At 47.8% G+C, this 14,769-nt stretch overlaps 1 protein-coding gene across 1 annotated transcript in view; it reads right to left on the bottom strand.

The window, feature by feature from the left end:
• The window catches only part of TTC9 (tetratricopeptide repeat domain 9), a 54,382-nt gene extending 39,736 nt beyond the window's left edge, over nt 1-14,646 (bottom strand). The window contains exon 1 of the mRNA XM_084847745.1: nt 14,235-14,646. Within this exon, the coding sequence (XP_084703871.1) occupies nt 14,235-14,646 (412 nt within the window). The remainder of the gene's footprint in view (nt 1-14,234) is intronic.
• Nucleotides 14,647-14,769: the final 123 nt, after the last annotated feature.

The following is a 14,769-nucleotide window of genomic DNA, read 5'->3' on the forward strand; positions in this document are numbered from 1 at the left end:
GCACTGATGACCCACCACACTAGTGCAACTCTTTCTCAGTGAGAGACTGCTAGCGCAAGGGGGCGAGGGGAGGATGGAACCAGGCAGAGTCCATTCGTGGCAGCAAGGTGCAGTGTGCCCTAGACGGAATCATATGCTCCCCCAGGGCCTGTTCCTGCTACGTGTCTGTATGTACAAGGATTCAGTTTGCAGAAGTGGGGGGAGGGGACTTGTTGGACAGACCTGGTGAGCTGCCACCATGCCCCAAGGAAGGAGGGAGCCCACCTCTGTTGGTAAGCACCAAGACTGCATTCCACTTGGTGGTATTACTGGACAAACACCTACCATGTAGGGGTGGACGAAACTCACTTACCTGTCCTCGAAGCTTTTCGCGGTGGGGGGGAGGCGCTTCGCTGCTCCCCCCGCGAAGTTCAGGCCGGGGGGGAGGCTCCCCGCCTCGCCCGGCCGAAATTCAGGCCGGGGAGGAGGCGCCTCGTCTCGCTCAGCCACAAACTCAAAAGTTTTTTGTGTTTTTTTTAAACGCCCCCGTGATAGGCTACGTGACAATTAACATAGCCTATCATGGCTAGATCTGCAAAGTCAGCCGTGATAGGCTACGTTAATCGTCACGTAGCCTATCACGGGTGACTTTAAAAAAAAAAAGCGCGTACGCAAATGGCGGCCCCCATAGGGAGCCGCCATTCGCGTTCCTTATTTGGTCGCTGTAGTCTATGTAAATCTTTCTGTAGACTACAGCGACCAAATAAGGAACGCGAATGGTGGCTCCCTATGGGGGCTGCCATTATCCGTACGCGCTTTTTTTTAAAAAAAGTCACCCGTGATAGGCTACGTGACGATTAACATAGCCTATCACGGCTGACTTTGCAAATCTAGCCATGATAGGCTATGTTAATTGTCACGTAGCCTATCACGGGGGCGTTTTTTTTTCTTTTCTTTTCTTGGAATGGCGGCGGCGGCAGCCGGTCGAAAGACCGGCTGCCGCTCCCGTCCCGGACGAACACCCGCCGAACCGCCGGCTGGACCCGCCGCCGGGAGGGACATTCGGCAAAGGTAAGTCCCGTCCCGGGGAGGGTGCGGGGGGCGGGGGGGGGTTTGGAGAATTTCTCCCCGAAACTTGTTCAGGGGGCCGAACACGTTGGCGCTCGGCCCCCTGAAGTTTCAGGGAGAAATTCTCCGCCATCCCTACTACCATGTACCCCTTTTTGCAAAACCAGAACTATGGCCCATGGCAGTAGAACAAAAAGTAACTGGAGAGTTTATTTTATTTATTACATTTATGTCCCACCTTTTTTCCTCCAAGGGACTCAAGGCAGCTTACATTCTCCTCCTCCTCCTCCATTTTATCCTCACAGCAACAACCCTGTGAGGTGGGTTGGGCTGAGAGTCTGTGACTGGCCCAAAGTCACCCAGTGAGCTTCCATAGCTGAGTGGGGACTAGAACCCGGATCTCCCGACTCCCAGTCCAGCACTCTAGCCCCTACACAGTTCTACATGAAGGCCTCCTAGCCACAGGGCTATGGAGGCCAGTTTTAGGGCAGTTGCTGTGGGCTTTTTGCTTATACATTATGTATGAGAAGGGATGCTGACAGAATCACGTGACATCACCATTTCAGCCCACTGGTGCCTTTCATAGCTAATGTGCACAAAGCATCCACAAGTATCATGATTGGTGGTGGCAGCCAGGGACTCTGTTGGTGTTGCGGCATTAGCTTTGGTTTCAAATGATCTTTGATGGCTTTTGACTTCTGTGTTGGTAGGAAATCTGCTCACGACTACGATACATTGGTGTATGCGATGGTGCAGGACACTCTAGGAATGATGCTTCTATGGCAGGAAAAAATCATAGAGCCTGCTCCTAGAGTGAGTTTTTCCCTCTCTACGCCCCCCTTTTTACCTTTTTTGGCAGCAACAAATGCCAAAGATCTGGGGTTGCAGAAAACCTTTTGCACCCCTGGTATAATGCCTGCCAGCATAAAGTGTCCACAGGAGGTGACTGTTAAATTAAATTAGTTAAGGACACAATCCTATGTATGCTTAGTCAGAAAAAAGCCCTACAATTCCCAGCATGCCCCAGCCAGCCAATACTGGCTGAGGCATGCTGGTAATTGTAGGACTTCTTCTGTCTAAATATGCATAGGATTGTGTCCTAAATTAGTAATCAGAGCAACAGAATATTTTCCCTCACAGTAAATAAATCCCTTTAATGTCACAGCAGGTAAGAGTGTTTTGTTCACACATACAAACAGGGATCTACCGTCCCTGTTTTATGGCTCCAGGGTGGCTGGGGTTGCTGTGTTACTCTAACGTCCCCAGAGGATAAGCACACGAAATAGACTTGAGCAGTTAGATGTTGCAAATCATTTTGAGGAGAGAGAGAGAGAGGCCTGGGCTTTCAACTACTGTTGTCACACACACAAAAAAGATGTGTGTCTAACAACAACATGTTCAGACGAATTCACCTTTGTACATTGTGATAATGGATCCAGAAGTAAAATAAGCCCCCGATTCCACACTTACAATCACTAAAGCCTAAGAGAATCCCAGCTTCACCCAGAAGCACACATAGAAAGCTTGGGCAAAGTACAGGGCTTTTCTGTGATTAGTAGTACCCCAGAGTGCTTGAAAGACGTTAGGAGGTAACTAGTCTGAGTTAAATTATCTTGAGTACAGGCCTGTGAAGGTTTGAGGCCTACAGAGGTAAAGAGAAAAAGGGTCAGGTTTAGAGGCCTGGAGTTTTCTGTTTGGAGGGGGTAACCATGAGAAGAATAGTTTGATTTCTCCAGATTAGTGTCAGTTTCATTTCTCTACTTTTCATTTCTTCAGGTCTGAAGCAGTACTTTCCATTTTTGAGGGAGGAGGGTATATAAAGAGAGAGAGAGAGCCAGTAAGAGCAGAGATTGCCAGAACCTGAAGCGAGAGCAGAGTCTGAAGAGTGAGCATGAAGAAGCAGCCTAGAAAAGTCTACGTACAGCTAGCATAGAGGAACTTGTGTTTTGCAAATTTTATTTCTTTTAATGCATTTTGTATCACTCAGCTCTATTGTGTAAATACCTTTAGTTGTAATTTGTTTGCTTACTAGTAAACTGTTGTGGTTAAACCCTATGTCTAGAGTGTCAGTCACCCCACGTCTACAGCCTAAACTCCACGTTACTGGAAGGGGAAGTTTAAAAGAACAAAGGTGGAACTTGTAAGGAGGCAAGAGATCCTTAAGGGGTTGCTCAGGGCATCCAGGTCATAAGTGGAACCTTGACAGGGCCCAGAGTGTCTGGAAGGATCAGGAACCAGAAGGCCATAAAAATAGATCCAAGGGACATATCTCATGATTGTGAACGTTTGGGGGTAGCATTGTCACCCCAAATCACAGGCAGTGAGAGAGGGCTAGCAAATGAAGGTTTTCTGTAAATGAAGCACCAAATTACATAGTAAAGCAGGGGTGGGAAGCCTCAGGCCCAGGCCCATAGTTAAACAGCGCATAGTTAAACTATAGAATTTGCTACCACTGTTCGTAATGATAGCCACCTTTTTGGATGGCTTTAAAAAGGGGTTAGACAAATTCCTGGAGAAGAAGGCTGCTCTTCCTGATGGCTATATGCTACCTCCAGTATCAGAAGCAGTATGCTTATGTACACCAGTTGCTGGGGAACATGGGTGGAAGGGTGCTGTTGCACTCTTGCTTGTGGGTTTCCTATGGGCAGCTGGTTGGCCACTGTGTGAACAGAATGCTGGACTAGATGGACCCTGATGGTATGATCCAGCAGGGCTCTTCTTATGTTCTTAGGACCAAATTGGGCCCTCTTGGCATCCAAATCCCATCCTCTGGGGTTCCTCACATAGCCCTGGCCCCACTTCCTTTCCCCCAACCAGTGATGGTTTTGTGGTTTGCCTGCTTCTGTGCAGTTCTCCGCCCATTCTAAAAGGCTGAAATGTCTCTGCTATGGCTTCCTTGCTGGCAGTAAGAGCTTTAAGCTACAATATGCTGGTCATTGCTGTATTTTGGCCTCACCCCTTTTGCCTTTGGCCCCACCCACCACTGGAATGCTGCCCCCAGTAACTTCTCTGAAACTGAATTTGGCCCTTGGGCTGAAAGCGTTTCTCCACCCCTGTCATAAAGGATGCGTGAATCTCAGGAGTGTGACATGTCCCCACTGTTATCTGATGCATACCACATGTATGATAATGTACACAAATTAGGTATGTATAAAATGCAAATTAATTGCATCCCTCCCCAATTATTATTATTTATTACATTTCTATACCACCCCATAGCTGAAGCTCTCTGGGCAGTTTACAATGATTAAAAACATTAAAAAAATACAATATGCTGTGAAGATAGTCCATCGCTCCATACTGGTTGATCCCATGCTCCATTTCATAGGCACTGAAGATCTCACCTACTCACTCATCATAAAAATACCTGTGGCATGTTCTTTCAAGTATAATGTTGCTAATTTTGGCCTTCTGAAGGTTGAATAATAGTCTGAACCACTCTACTCTGTAAGGCTTTGCAGTTACGTAGCACCTTCCAGCTGAGATAGTTAACAGCCCCCTTCAAACCCTTTAGATTAAGAAAGAAAATGTTCTGTTAATTAAGATAAAAACCAAAATTGATGTAATTAATTCATTAAGCTTCATGACCCCCTAGTGAGATGGTAAGCTTCATTATCTTATTTTGATAGTGCCAGCCAAAGACCACAAAGCATATTTGTAGCAGAGTTAGGCAGAAAAACACAGATCTGTTGATTCACAACTCTGTACTTAATTTACACAATAAACATCTTTGTTCTTTTCTCCCTCTTGGTTTCTCTGAGCCTAGGAAAATTGACCAACAATTGGTTGTTGCATTGCTCCACAGAGCAAAGAGTAATTTTCCTCATGCAACCCTAAAGTTTCTGTCAAAAAAAGACCCTTTTTTTTAGCCCCAAGAGCAGAACTAGCCCAAGTTTTGGCACAGAAAATATTATTCAGCGCTTATGGGGTATCAGTATCAAGATGTGTTGTTAGTTTTTTTAAAGGAGTAAGTACTAGAAGTGATACGAGATACAGTAGATTATCTTCTTTGTTAGAATCATTTAATAATACTGTGGGGTTATTTAAGAAGTATACATCCTGCAAACATTTTGGAGTTAACTGAAAATCTGCTAACAGCTGCCAAGATGTATATCGGGATGCTGGAGAAACTCGAGACAGACTACAATGCGCTTGGATTTCTAAGAATCTGACCTGTGGAATCTGCTGCAGAGCAACTCCCTCAGGTCGTGTGGAGTCCATGAACTTTCAGATTTTGTTTTTACTTTCCTAGAATTTACGCATATTTATTTGTAGGAAAATATGCAAGTTTCTTCTAAGGAAAAGTTGAATGGAATGGGGGACAATACGCTACATGTTACGTACAAAGGTAAATTATGTAAATTGTCACGAAACGTCTTACATAATTATTTGCGTATTTTTCCTCATGACAAAAAAACCAATAATCTGCATCTGTCTCTGAGCGGACGATGGAACAAAAGGCGCCTGACAATCCGGAAACACAGATGGACAATCTATACATCCCTATATACCGACATTGAAAGACTGTCTCTAGCAGTGTTCAGATGAACCCTTTCTCTCATTAAAAGCACATGTGAGGGGATCATGGGGCTGCACAGACCGCCAGCCATGCCCCCTGCTGGCTGTGCATTTGGCAGCTGTGAGAAGGGGCCCTGTGTGTATACTAACCCTCACCATTAGCTATGTTGGCTAGGGGCTGATGGGAGTTGAAGGCCAAAACATCTGGATGGCCACAAGTTGCCCACCCCTGGCTTAGAGCTCCTTCATGTGAGGAGGGGTGTGTGTATTGGGACTATCAGGATCGCCCCTCTTCACATGGAAGAGCTCTACATGTGTAGGGCCCCGTTCCATGACTGGTAGAAGGTGCAGCCGATAGGCAGTGCTAGCCTGTCTGTCTTGTGCTCTGCCTCTGCCATGCTTATTGTTCTCTTATATTTATAGGAAAGAAGGTCTACATCAGATGGGCAGGGGAAAGAACCAGTGTAAAATAATAAGCAGGTAACAGTGGGTGAGTGACACAGGTGGTTAGAAATAGCTCAGGAATGGAAAGGTTTGTGACTTGTGACTCAAGAATGGATAAAAAGCATATGTAAAACTGGAGAAACGGTCCATTGTTTGGTCCCATTGGAATGAACCAATTATGGATGCGGCCATTAGAGTCTAACCTACTGACCCAGGAAAGCTCCGTTTTGCGGTCCCTTTCCCCAGTCCCTTCCCCCTGATTTCACCATTTCAGTCTGGCCGAGGCAAAAGAAGGTCACATCCTTTGCTGGCTCAAAGTCACAGACAGGCAATGAGTCATAGCCAAATGGCTGCTCGAAGCACGGCTTGCCTTGTAATCATATGCTGAAATGATGGGATTTTATTTTGTACTAGGGATTTTTAGGTGTCTTTCCTGCTCTAGCAGTTTCAGGATGCTGCTGCTTTGGTATATGGTGGTACTGATCAAAAAGGCTCCAGAGAGAATTCTCTGGTTTTGGCAAGCCAGGGTCAATCATGGCAATTCTGGATTTCACAGGTCTGCAGCCGAGGGGGCTCTACACAAATGCAACCAAAGGACCCCGGGGATGCTGGCAGCTGAAAGTGACAGAAGTATTTTATGCATTTAGACGTGTGTCAAACCTATCCTTAACAGGACTGTGCATCAGATCCAGATGGGTCCGGAATCCCAGCAATACTGGGCTGATTTGGACAGATTCAAGATTCACCCAAAGCAAAGCAGGGCTCCTCCAAGTCACCCCAAAGCAAATCTGGGTCCTCCCAATGCTTTGTGAGAGATTCTGGGAATTGGGGGGCAATGGACAAGCAGACAGCGTGTCTGCAAAATGACAGCATTTCTTCCCAAGCTTTCCGTATCAGGAAAATGCCAGGGGGAGACATGGGGGAGGAAAGTTGAGGACTGTACTTTTGTAGCCAACAGGCTGAGTTTCTAATAACCGGGAATGATTTTTCCAGGGCTCCCTTCACAGTGCTTTTAGGGGAGGGATGCAGAAGTAATATATCAACTTGCTCCTAGTCGATCCTGTGCTTTTTGCTAATTTTCCCTCTTCTGAACAGGAACGTTTAAAAAGTTGTGGGTGTATTTAGGAGGTTTGGGGCTTGTGTTTCTTCCTAGTACCTACCTGATCTATTCCTTCTTTATTCCAACCAATCGTTTTTAAAATCTTTTGCTTTCCAATGAATTCCTATGCTAAAATGCTTATCCTTTCCCCAAATCCAGTTCTTAGTGCTTTTGATTTATTCTTGCTGTTGTTTGTTTTAGTCTGTCGTGAGAGTTGTTTGTTGTTGCCTAGTAGTTATAGGCAGTATCACTTCCCTCATCCCTTACACACACACCACTTTTGTCCCTAGGTGTATAGGTTTGATTTTAAGTTCAGTATTCTCTGCAGCTGAGGAAGGGAGGGATCGTTCCCCCCACAATCCATCCCTCCAACCCCGCGATTAGGTTTTTGAAATGCCTCCATTGGCACCAATGGAAGCCTTTAAAAAAAACAAAGTGCTGTGCAGGGGATGGGGCCAAGATGTCCCCACCCCACAAGCCTGCATCCAACCCATGCTTTAAACAGGAGTCCCCGACTCTTTCTTTCTCCTACAACATATCAGCTCTATGAACCTTTGCCACAAAGATTGACTTCTGGAACCAGAACTTAGGTGGTAGCCTGCAGTTTTTCATTTGAAGATTGCATTTTGATACGTGATCCCTTTTTAAAACACACACACTTTACGACACCACCAAAGTTAGCTCTAGAACACCGAGTTGAAGTCAGTGTAGTGCCTTTTCCTTTGATAGCCCTGTAATGTGGATGGAGACATGTAAGTGTAACAGGCTTTCATGTGTTACAGCTGAATTTAATACAGTATGGAGCAGTCACAGGGCAGACACTGTTGACTTGACTCACCCCTCAATTATGCCAGTGTTTGGACGTAAGCTAATTTAGTCCCATTCGCTTCAACGTATATCTAAGTTCCACTGATCTGTGGATCGGGCTGTCCTTGCTGCTAAGGTGCATTACGCTGTCCTCTCTCCAGTAAGCTGATTCTAACGCTCCGGATACTAGCACAGGCGTTGTGTATATATAGGGTGCCACAACTGTAGCGCCAGCTTATTGTTATGACTAACTAGGTTGCACTGACATTGCAAGGTGTCTTGAGATGTCAAGCTGCGCAGCAGGGCAGCTTGGGGCCGCTGCACTCCCAAGGGCCATGGCTGGCAGGACAAAGGGCACCGTCACACAACTCTGAAAGCATTCTGACCATTCTGACGTCATTTATGTCTGCACAGACCTATGTGCCAGATCTACAGCGGTAGGTACTAGCACGGGATTCATAATGAAAGGGACACAAACCTACCCCGTGTCTTGCACATAGAAAGATGGTGTGCTAGTGACGTCTGTGAAGGAATGCACGTTGTACATCATCGCTGCCACTCCAAGGTGCAAAGCTCTGCAGGAACCTCTCGGGAAAGTGCAAGAAATGTATTCTGCCCTTGCTGCAGCACGATTAAGAAAAGCAGCCACCTGGGTGGACATTTTCAGTAGGGGAACTGGCAGGGCGGGCATCAAAAGTAGGCATAGTCAGGCCTCTGCCAAGGGCCCACATCCCAGCAGGGGCCCCCTGACCAAAACCCCCCCGGGACTTGCTCCTTCTCTTTATTATTGCAACCTACTTCATCACCTGCCTCTCCCTGTGGCCCCGGCAATGGCAGTGGTGAGAAGCAGGATCAGCAGATGCCACTGCCTGCCTGCTCAGTGGTTGTCTGCCTGCCCAGTAAGTCAGTGGCAGTAATGATGGAACAGAGGATGAGGAGCATTAGCAGCTGGTGGCAATGGTGGTGAGAAGGTAGACTCACTGTGGGAGGGGGCCCACTGAGGGTGTCTTGCCCAAGGGCCCTCCAAATCCTGGAACCCGCACTGGGAGATGGTATGCTCCGCCCCAAAGCTACCAGTGCTACCAGAAAGCCGCCCAGTCCTTTCAGACCTATTCACCTTCCAGAGCTGTTTGACTGTTGCTGTGCTGACGGTCATGCAAATATTTCCAGTTAGCAGTATCTATTTTTCAGAACTAGAGAGCACTTCAGCATCGACTGAATTATCAATGCTATAGAGCCCTGACAAACTATACAGTACCTCGCAAGCATGAATTGTGATGTGAGATGGAAACAAATCCGCAGCACAGAGCTTGCCGCCTTCCTTTTTTTTCCAAAAGAGACAGAATTAGACTTTGATAAGGGAACCAATGTCAGGACACAGAGATACAGAAGAATGAGGGGAAGGAAACCCTAATGTCATTTGAAATTCTCTCTCTGAATGTTCAGGTATAGTAAAGGGTGCTTGTTGGAGGAAAGAAGAAATCACATTTCGGTACATCACAAAATGTGTCAGCTGCCCAGAGAATGCTTGTTGTTGGGTAGATTAAAATACTGGGCAGTATCCAACCATGTCATGCCGCTAACACAAATTACATTGCACTAGAGCAAATATACACAAATTACATTGCACTAGCGCAAAATATCGGGCAGTATTCAACCAAATTACGTTGCACTAGTGCAAGGGATCTCTAGCACAGCACAAAAAGTATTACCCATTCGGGGGGATCCTGTCGCGCAAGCTAACGCTATTGGCATGGGATACCCAAAATAGCCACTGCAGATCAAAACACTGAAGACAGAGCTTGCATGTCATCCAACCACGTTCAGACGTAATCCCTCTCCATGCGGCAGGGATGGGGAACCCGTAGTCTTCCAGGTGTTGTTGGGCTACAGTTCGCATCACCTCTGACCATAGGCCATGCTGGCTGTGGCTGATGGAAGCTGGAGTCCAACAACATCTGGTGGGTCACACATTCCCCATCCCTGCCACAGAGGTTGCTCATGTGTTCAGGAGCAAGACATGGGGTGACAAGTCGTCAGCCGATGTCCCTGCGTGTACAAAGCAATCCTTCAGACGGTCGGAGATCAGCCCACACTTCAAAGCAAAGAACAGGAGGGCAAGAAGCGAAAGAGCATTCCTCACTCGTTGCTTTCTCACACCTCCACCCTGTAACTGCAAAGTGCAAATCTACACCTGGAGAGGAGTGAAGATCTCTTTCTCTGAGAAACTGTTCCCTTCTCAGGAGTTTCTGTGGGAAGGGAAAAGCTTGGGAGGGTGCTGTGCCCTGTCCCTTTCTCACCCCTCTCGGAGTGGCACGCACTGGCCCTTGGGTCACACAGGAGTTGGAAGGGAAGGATGGGCACCGCGGTGTGAAGGTGCTGCGGTGCAGGGGTTGGATCAGACTCCCAGCACCAGGGGATGAGCAGCCTTTTCATCCTGCTTGCTGGGCTTGCTGGGCTTTCTGTCTCAGTCTTGGTGGCTGAGCAGGCCATAACTCTGTTGTCAATTCAACCCTTTCTTGACAGGGTTTTCTGTTTGTCTTTGCACTGCTCAGACTGCTAAGTGCTGCTGGTTCTAGCAAACTTCATCTTTGCCACCCCATAGCTCATCATCATTATTAAAGGGGGGGGGCATCCCAGTAGTTTTATGCCTTACATCAGGGGTAGGGAACCTTTTTCCCTGAGGGCTACATTCCCCCAGGGTAAAGTGGCTGGAGGAAACAATGGGTGGGTGCAGAGCTGGTGGTGGGTACAGCCAAATCCAAAAGTACACCGCAGATACACAGTACAGTCATACACACACCCCTCCACATATACACCTCTGTCTGTCTGTCTGTCTGTCTGTCTCTCTCTCTCTCACACACACACCTCCACACATACATTTCTGTCTGTCTCTTTCTCTCTCATACACACAATCTCCCATGCTGCTCAGCTGTTTTCCAGCAATCAGTTGACCAGCACACGAGAAGGTGAGATCTAAACCCAAAAACCTAATCTTTAAATATACAGGGTTGGACCCAGACATACTTAGAATAGACCTACTGAAATCAGTGGGATTTAGGTTACTCATGGCTGACTCAGGTCCCACTGATTTCAATGGATCTACTTCAAGTATGATTAAGCCTAGATCCAGCCCATAAAAACCACTGTCATTAGTGCTGTTCTGTATACAAAAGTTTTATTATGATTCTTGTATATTCATAGCATATGTTTAATTAAATGAGTAATTAAACACTTGACAAAGAGGGAGGACAAGGAAGAGAAACTTGTATGTGCAACTGCTGAAATAATTATCTCCCCATTGTATCATCACACACACACACACACACACACACACACAGAGTTTTGGTACCAAACAACATTTCCTTTCTGGGCAAGGCTCTCACGCCAACTCTACAGTTCGAATAAAGCCTGCAAGAACTGAATCAAAAATGCCATTCTTACATATATGCCTCTCCCCACCATTTGCTGTATCGTACTCAAGTAGATGGCAATGTCAAATGCAGTGCAACGATGAAGAAAGGATATAATAGCATCTATTCCAGTCTTCCCCAAAGTAGTGCCCCCCAGATGTTTTGGATTATAGTGCCTATCATCCTGAGCCATGCTGAGGCTGATGGGATTTGTAGTCCAAACACCTGGAGGCAGTGCATTGAGGAAGGCTGATCTACTCTATGTAGCATTTTTGGAGCATTCAAAGTGCTTCACATATATTATCGCACTAAGATTTACAGCAACCTTGTATAGGCCAGTATGTATCCATACTGCAGATTCAAAGAGAAGTTCTGAAGGGTGGTGGCTCACCTAAGCCCCCCTTCATGACTAAGGTAAAATTCGAACTAAGGCCCTCCTAGCTCACAGCTTCTATTCAACCCCTTTATTGTTCTAATAGCTATATACTGGCTGTGGGCACCAGGCAAAAGAGAGGGATAATGCGTTTTTGTTTGTGGAAGCTCTTGAGAGCTTTCAAATTGCACAGGGCTCATCATATTAGCACACTGATGTTTGCTCTGAACAGCATTAAAATTAAGTTGATGTTTTTTTCTTACATGTCCAGGCTTGGTTACCTATTTTTACTGATGCTCCATAGTCAGCACAGATTAAATTTTAACCTAGTTTTTTAAATGTAAAATGTGAAGCCATTCTGTTGACATACGTAGCTTTGGACAATCACTGATCCTAGAACAGACAACTTTATAATATTCCTAATGACAAACTGCTGAACTGAAGCAGTGAAAAAACAACTGCAGGAAACCAGAAGAGGAAAAAGGCTGATGTATAAGCTTGAAGGACTGAAAGTGGAGGCGGGGGGGGGGGGGAGAAAAATAAGAATAATCTTAGAAGAAAAGTGCATGCCTTGTAACCTTTGGAGAACCGACTGATCATTTTAAAGTTGCAGTCATCAAATTAGCTGCCCCACAGAATTGCAAGTTCATATATCTCTTGAAAGATATAAAGAACACACAGATGGCTTACCCAACGCATTATGGATTGTTGTCACTGTTCTTATTAGATCTAATAAACTTTAAGTTCTAGAATACTGCTAGATATAGTGTTGTGTTTGCTGTTATATGTCTCAAGGAAGGTATGCTGAATGCTGCATCCCCCTTCCCCTCTCTCCCCACAGTGCAATTACGGAAATGTTTGTTTTCTTTATAAAGCTTCCTTTGGATTTTTGTTCTTTTCCATGAAACCTTTGGCTTACCCTCTTAGTCTTCCTCACTCCATACAGAAATTAAGCCTATGCATGTACCACTGCATCATGGGCAACACAGGGGTGGGGCGGGGGGGAGAAGAGGAAGGGATGTAGTTTGCCCTGCTGCTCCCCCCCTGTGTTTACTTGAAGGAAAGCAGCTCAACCCCCAGTCCAAAAATGCCTTTCTCCCCTTCTGTGCCCTCCCAATTTTTTATTCTTTATTTTTTGGTGCTGCTATGGGGCTGTATCCATGCATATTTTCCCCTAGAGAAAAAATCCAGAGGGAATAGATTGTGTTAGTCTGTTGCAACAAAAACAACGCACTTCAAAGACAAACTGATTTATTGTGGCTTATTCTCTCGTGGACTAGAGCCCACTTCACTGGATGCATGAAGTGTTACTCTCAGCTGATATCTATCTATCTGCCAACTGTGGATAACACTTCATGAATTGATGAAGCTCTAGTCCACAAAAGCTTATGTCAGCAGAAATCTGTTAGTCTTTATGGTGCTGCAAGACTGATGTTTTCCTCTTCTTATCCTCAGCTCAGTTTTTCCTCTGCCTCCTGTGAAAATTTCCCCCGCGGCTCAAATTTAGATTGTAAGCTCCTCAGGGAAAGGGACCTAACCTTTTGCTGTAAAGCTCCATGTACATTGCTGATGAATACATCTACTGGCATGTTCACACAAGTAAATCACTAGAGCATTAAAAAGAAGGATTCATTTCAACATATCTATGCTTCCCAACTATTAATAAGAAAGAGCAACAACAGAGACAACATACAAAGCACACCTCTGAGAACTACCTGTCATCCTAAGTAAATAGTGTATATCTGTTGTCTGGCTGGGAGAAATAGTTTGGGATAGCTTGATTATCTGTCTATTTTATCTATCTATTCATCCAGTGGTAATTTTAGGTAGCTTTAGACCCTGGACCTAACAGTCTTATTAGGCCTCACCCTTTAGATGACCATCTGTATTACTCCAGTTGTGAAGCACGCAACTAATATCTCTCTTCCTTCCTGCCCCAACTTCCACTCCATCCTTTAAAACGCCTTGGACGTTCCTGATTTGTTAGAACAACAGCAACAAAACTGTTTGCCAAGCCTGATTTAAAACACCAACCAACCAACCAACCAACCAACCTCTGAGCACGTGCAGTTTTGCATTTTAGCCTCACTTCAGCCATAGCACCACCATGACTGCGGCAGTTTGCTTCCGCACCTGCCCTTCCCGGAGGGGTCGTTTGCCCCCGCCCCCACCCGGCCCGGGACTTCGGCCCCAAGGCCCAGCCCGAGCTGCACCGCTGATGATCTACCGCCTGACGCTACGGCAGGAGCTGGCAAAACTCGCCCCGCAGTTCATCAGCGCCGGGGCTCCAGGAGCGGAGGCGCGGCGGAGAGGAGGGCCGCCGGCGGTCGCGCCTGCCCTTCCCAAGCAACCCCGCGCACCACCGCGGTCGACCGGCGACCGCCCCCGCTCGGCTCCCCGCCTGCTTCCAAGGCAAAGTCCAGCGGCAGCGCAGCCCAAGCGGCCGGGCGAGGGCGGCGGAGCGTGCGCCCCCCGACAGACCCCCGCAGGACGGGACGGGACGGGACGGGCGCCGGCGAGCCCCTCGGCTGACCTGCCAGGCTGTTGTAGCAGTCGATCTCGACGCTCTCCAGGACGCGCCGCTGCTCGTCCGTGAGGGCGCCCGCGCCGCCCGCGGCCGAGGCGCCGGCGTCGTCGCGCTCCTCCCGGGCCAGCGGCAGCCCCTTCAGCTCCAGCAGCGCCCGGTGGTACTTGCCGATGGCTTCGCGGAATTTCTTGTCCTTGTAGCACTGCGCGCCTTGGCTCTTGAACTCCAGCGCTCTCCGGATGAGCGCGCCGGGCTCCGCGGTCGCGCCGCCGGCGGCCGGCTGGCTGTCGCCGCTGCGCGGGGACGCCGCCCCCGGCCCGCCGCCCTCGCCACCGCTGCCCCGGGCGCAGTGCCCGTCGCCGGCTGCCCGGCTGCCCGGGTGCAGCCTCCCCGCCGCAGCGGGGCTCTTCCGCTCCATGCCCGCCGCTGCTCCGCCGCGGCTCCTCGCTCGCAGGGCGGCGGCGGCTCGGGGCGGGCGGGCGCGAACCCGCCTCCTTGCCTGCCTGCGAGGAGCCTCAGCAGGCGGCACAGCCTCCCGGCT

Source organism: Heloderma suspectum, chromosome 1 (assembly GCF_057233095.1).
Source record: "Heloderma suspectum isolate Gila_16-S chromosome 1, 16-S_ref, whole genome shotgun sequence".
In the NCBI taxonomy this organism is placed as follows: domain Eukaryota; kingdom Metazoa; phylum Chordata; class Lepidosauria; order Squamata; family Helodermatidae; genus Heloderma; species Heloderma suspectum.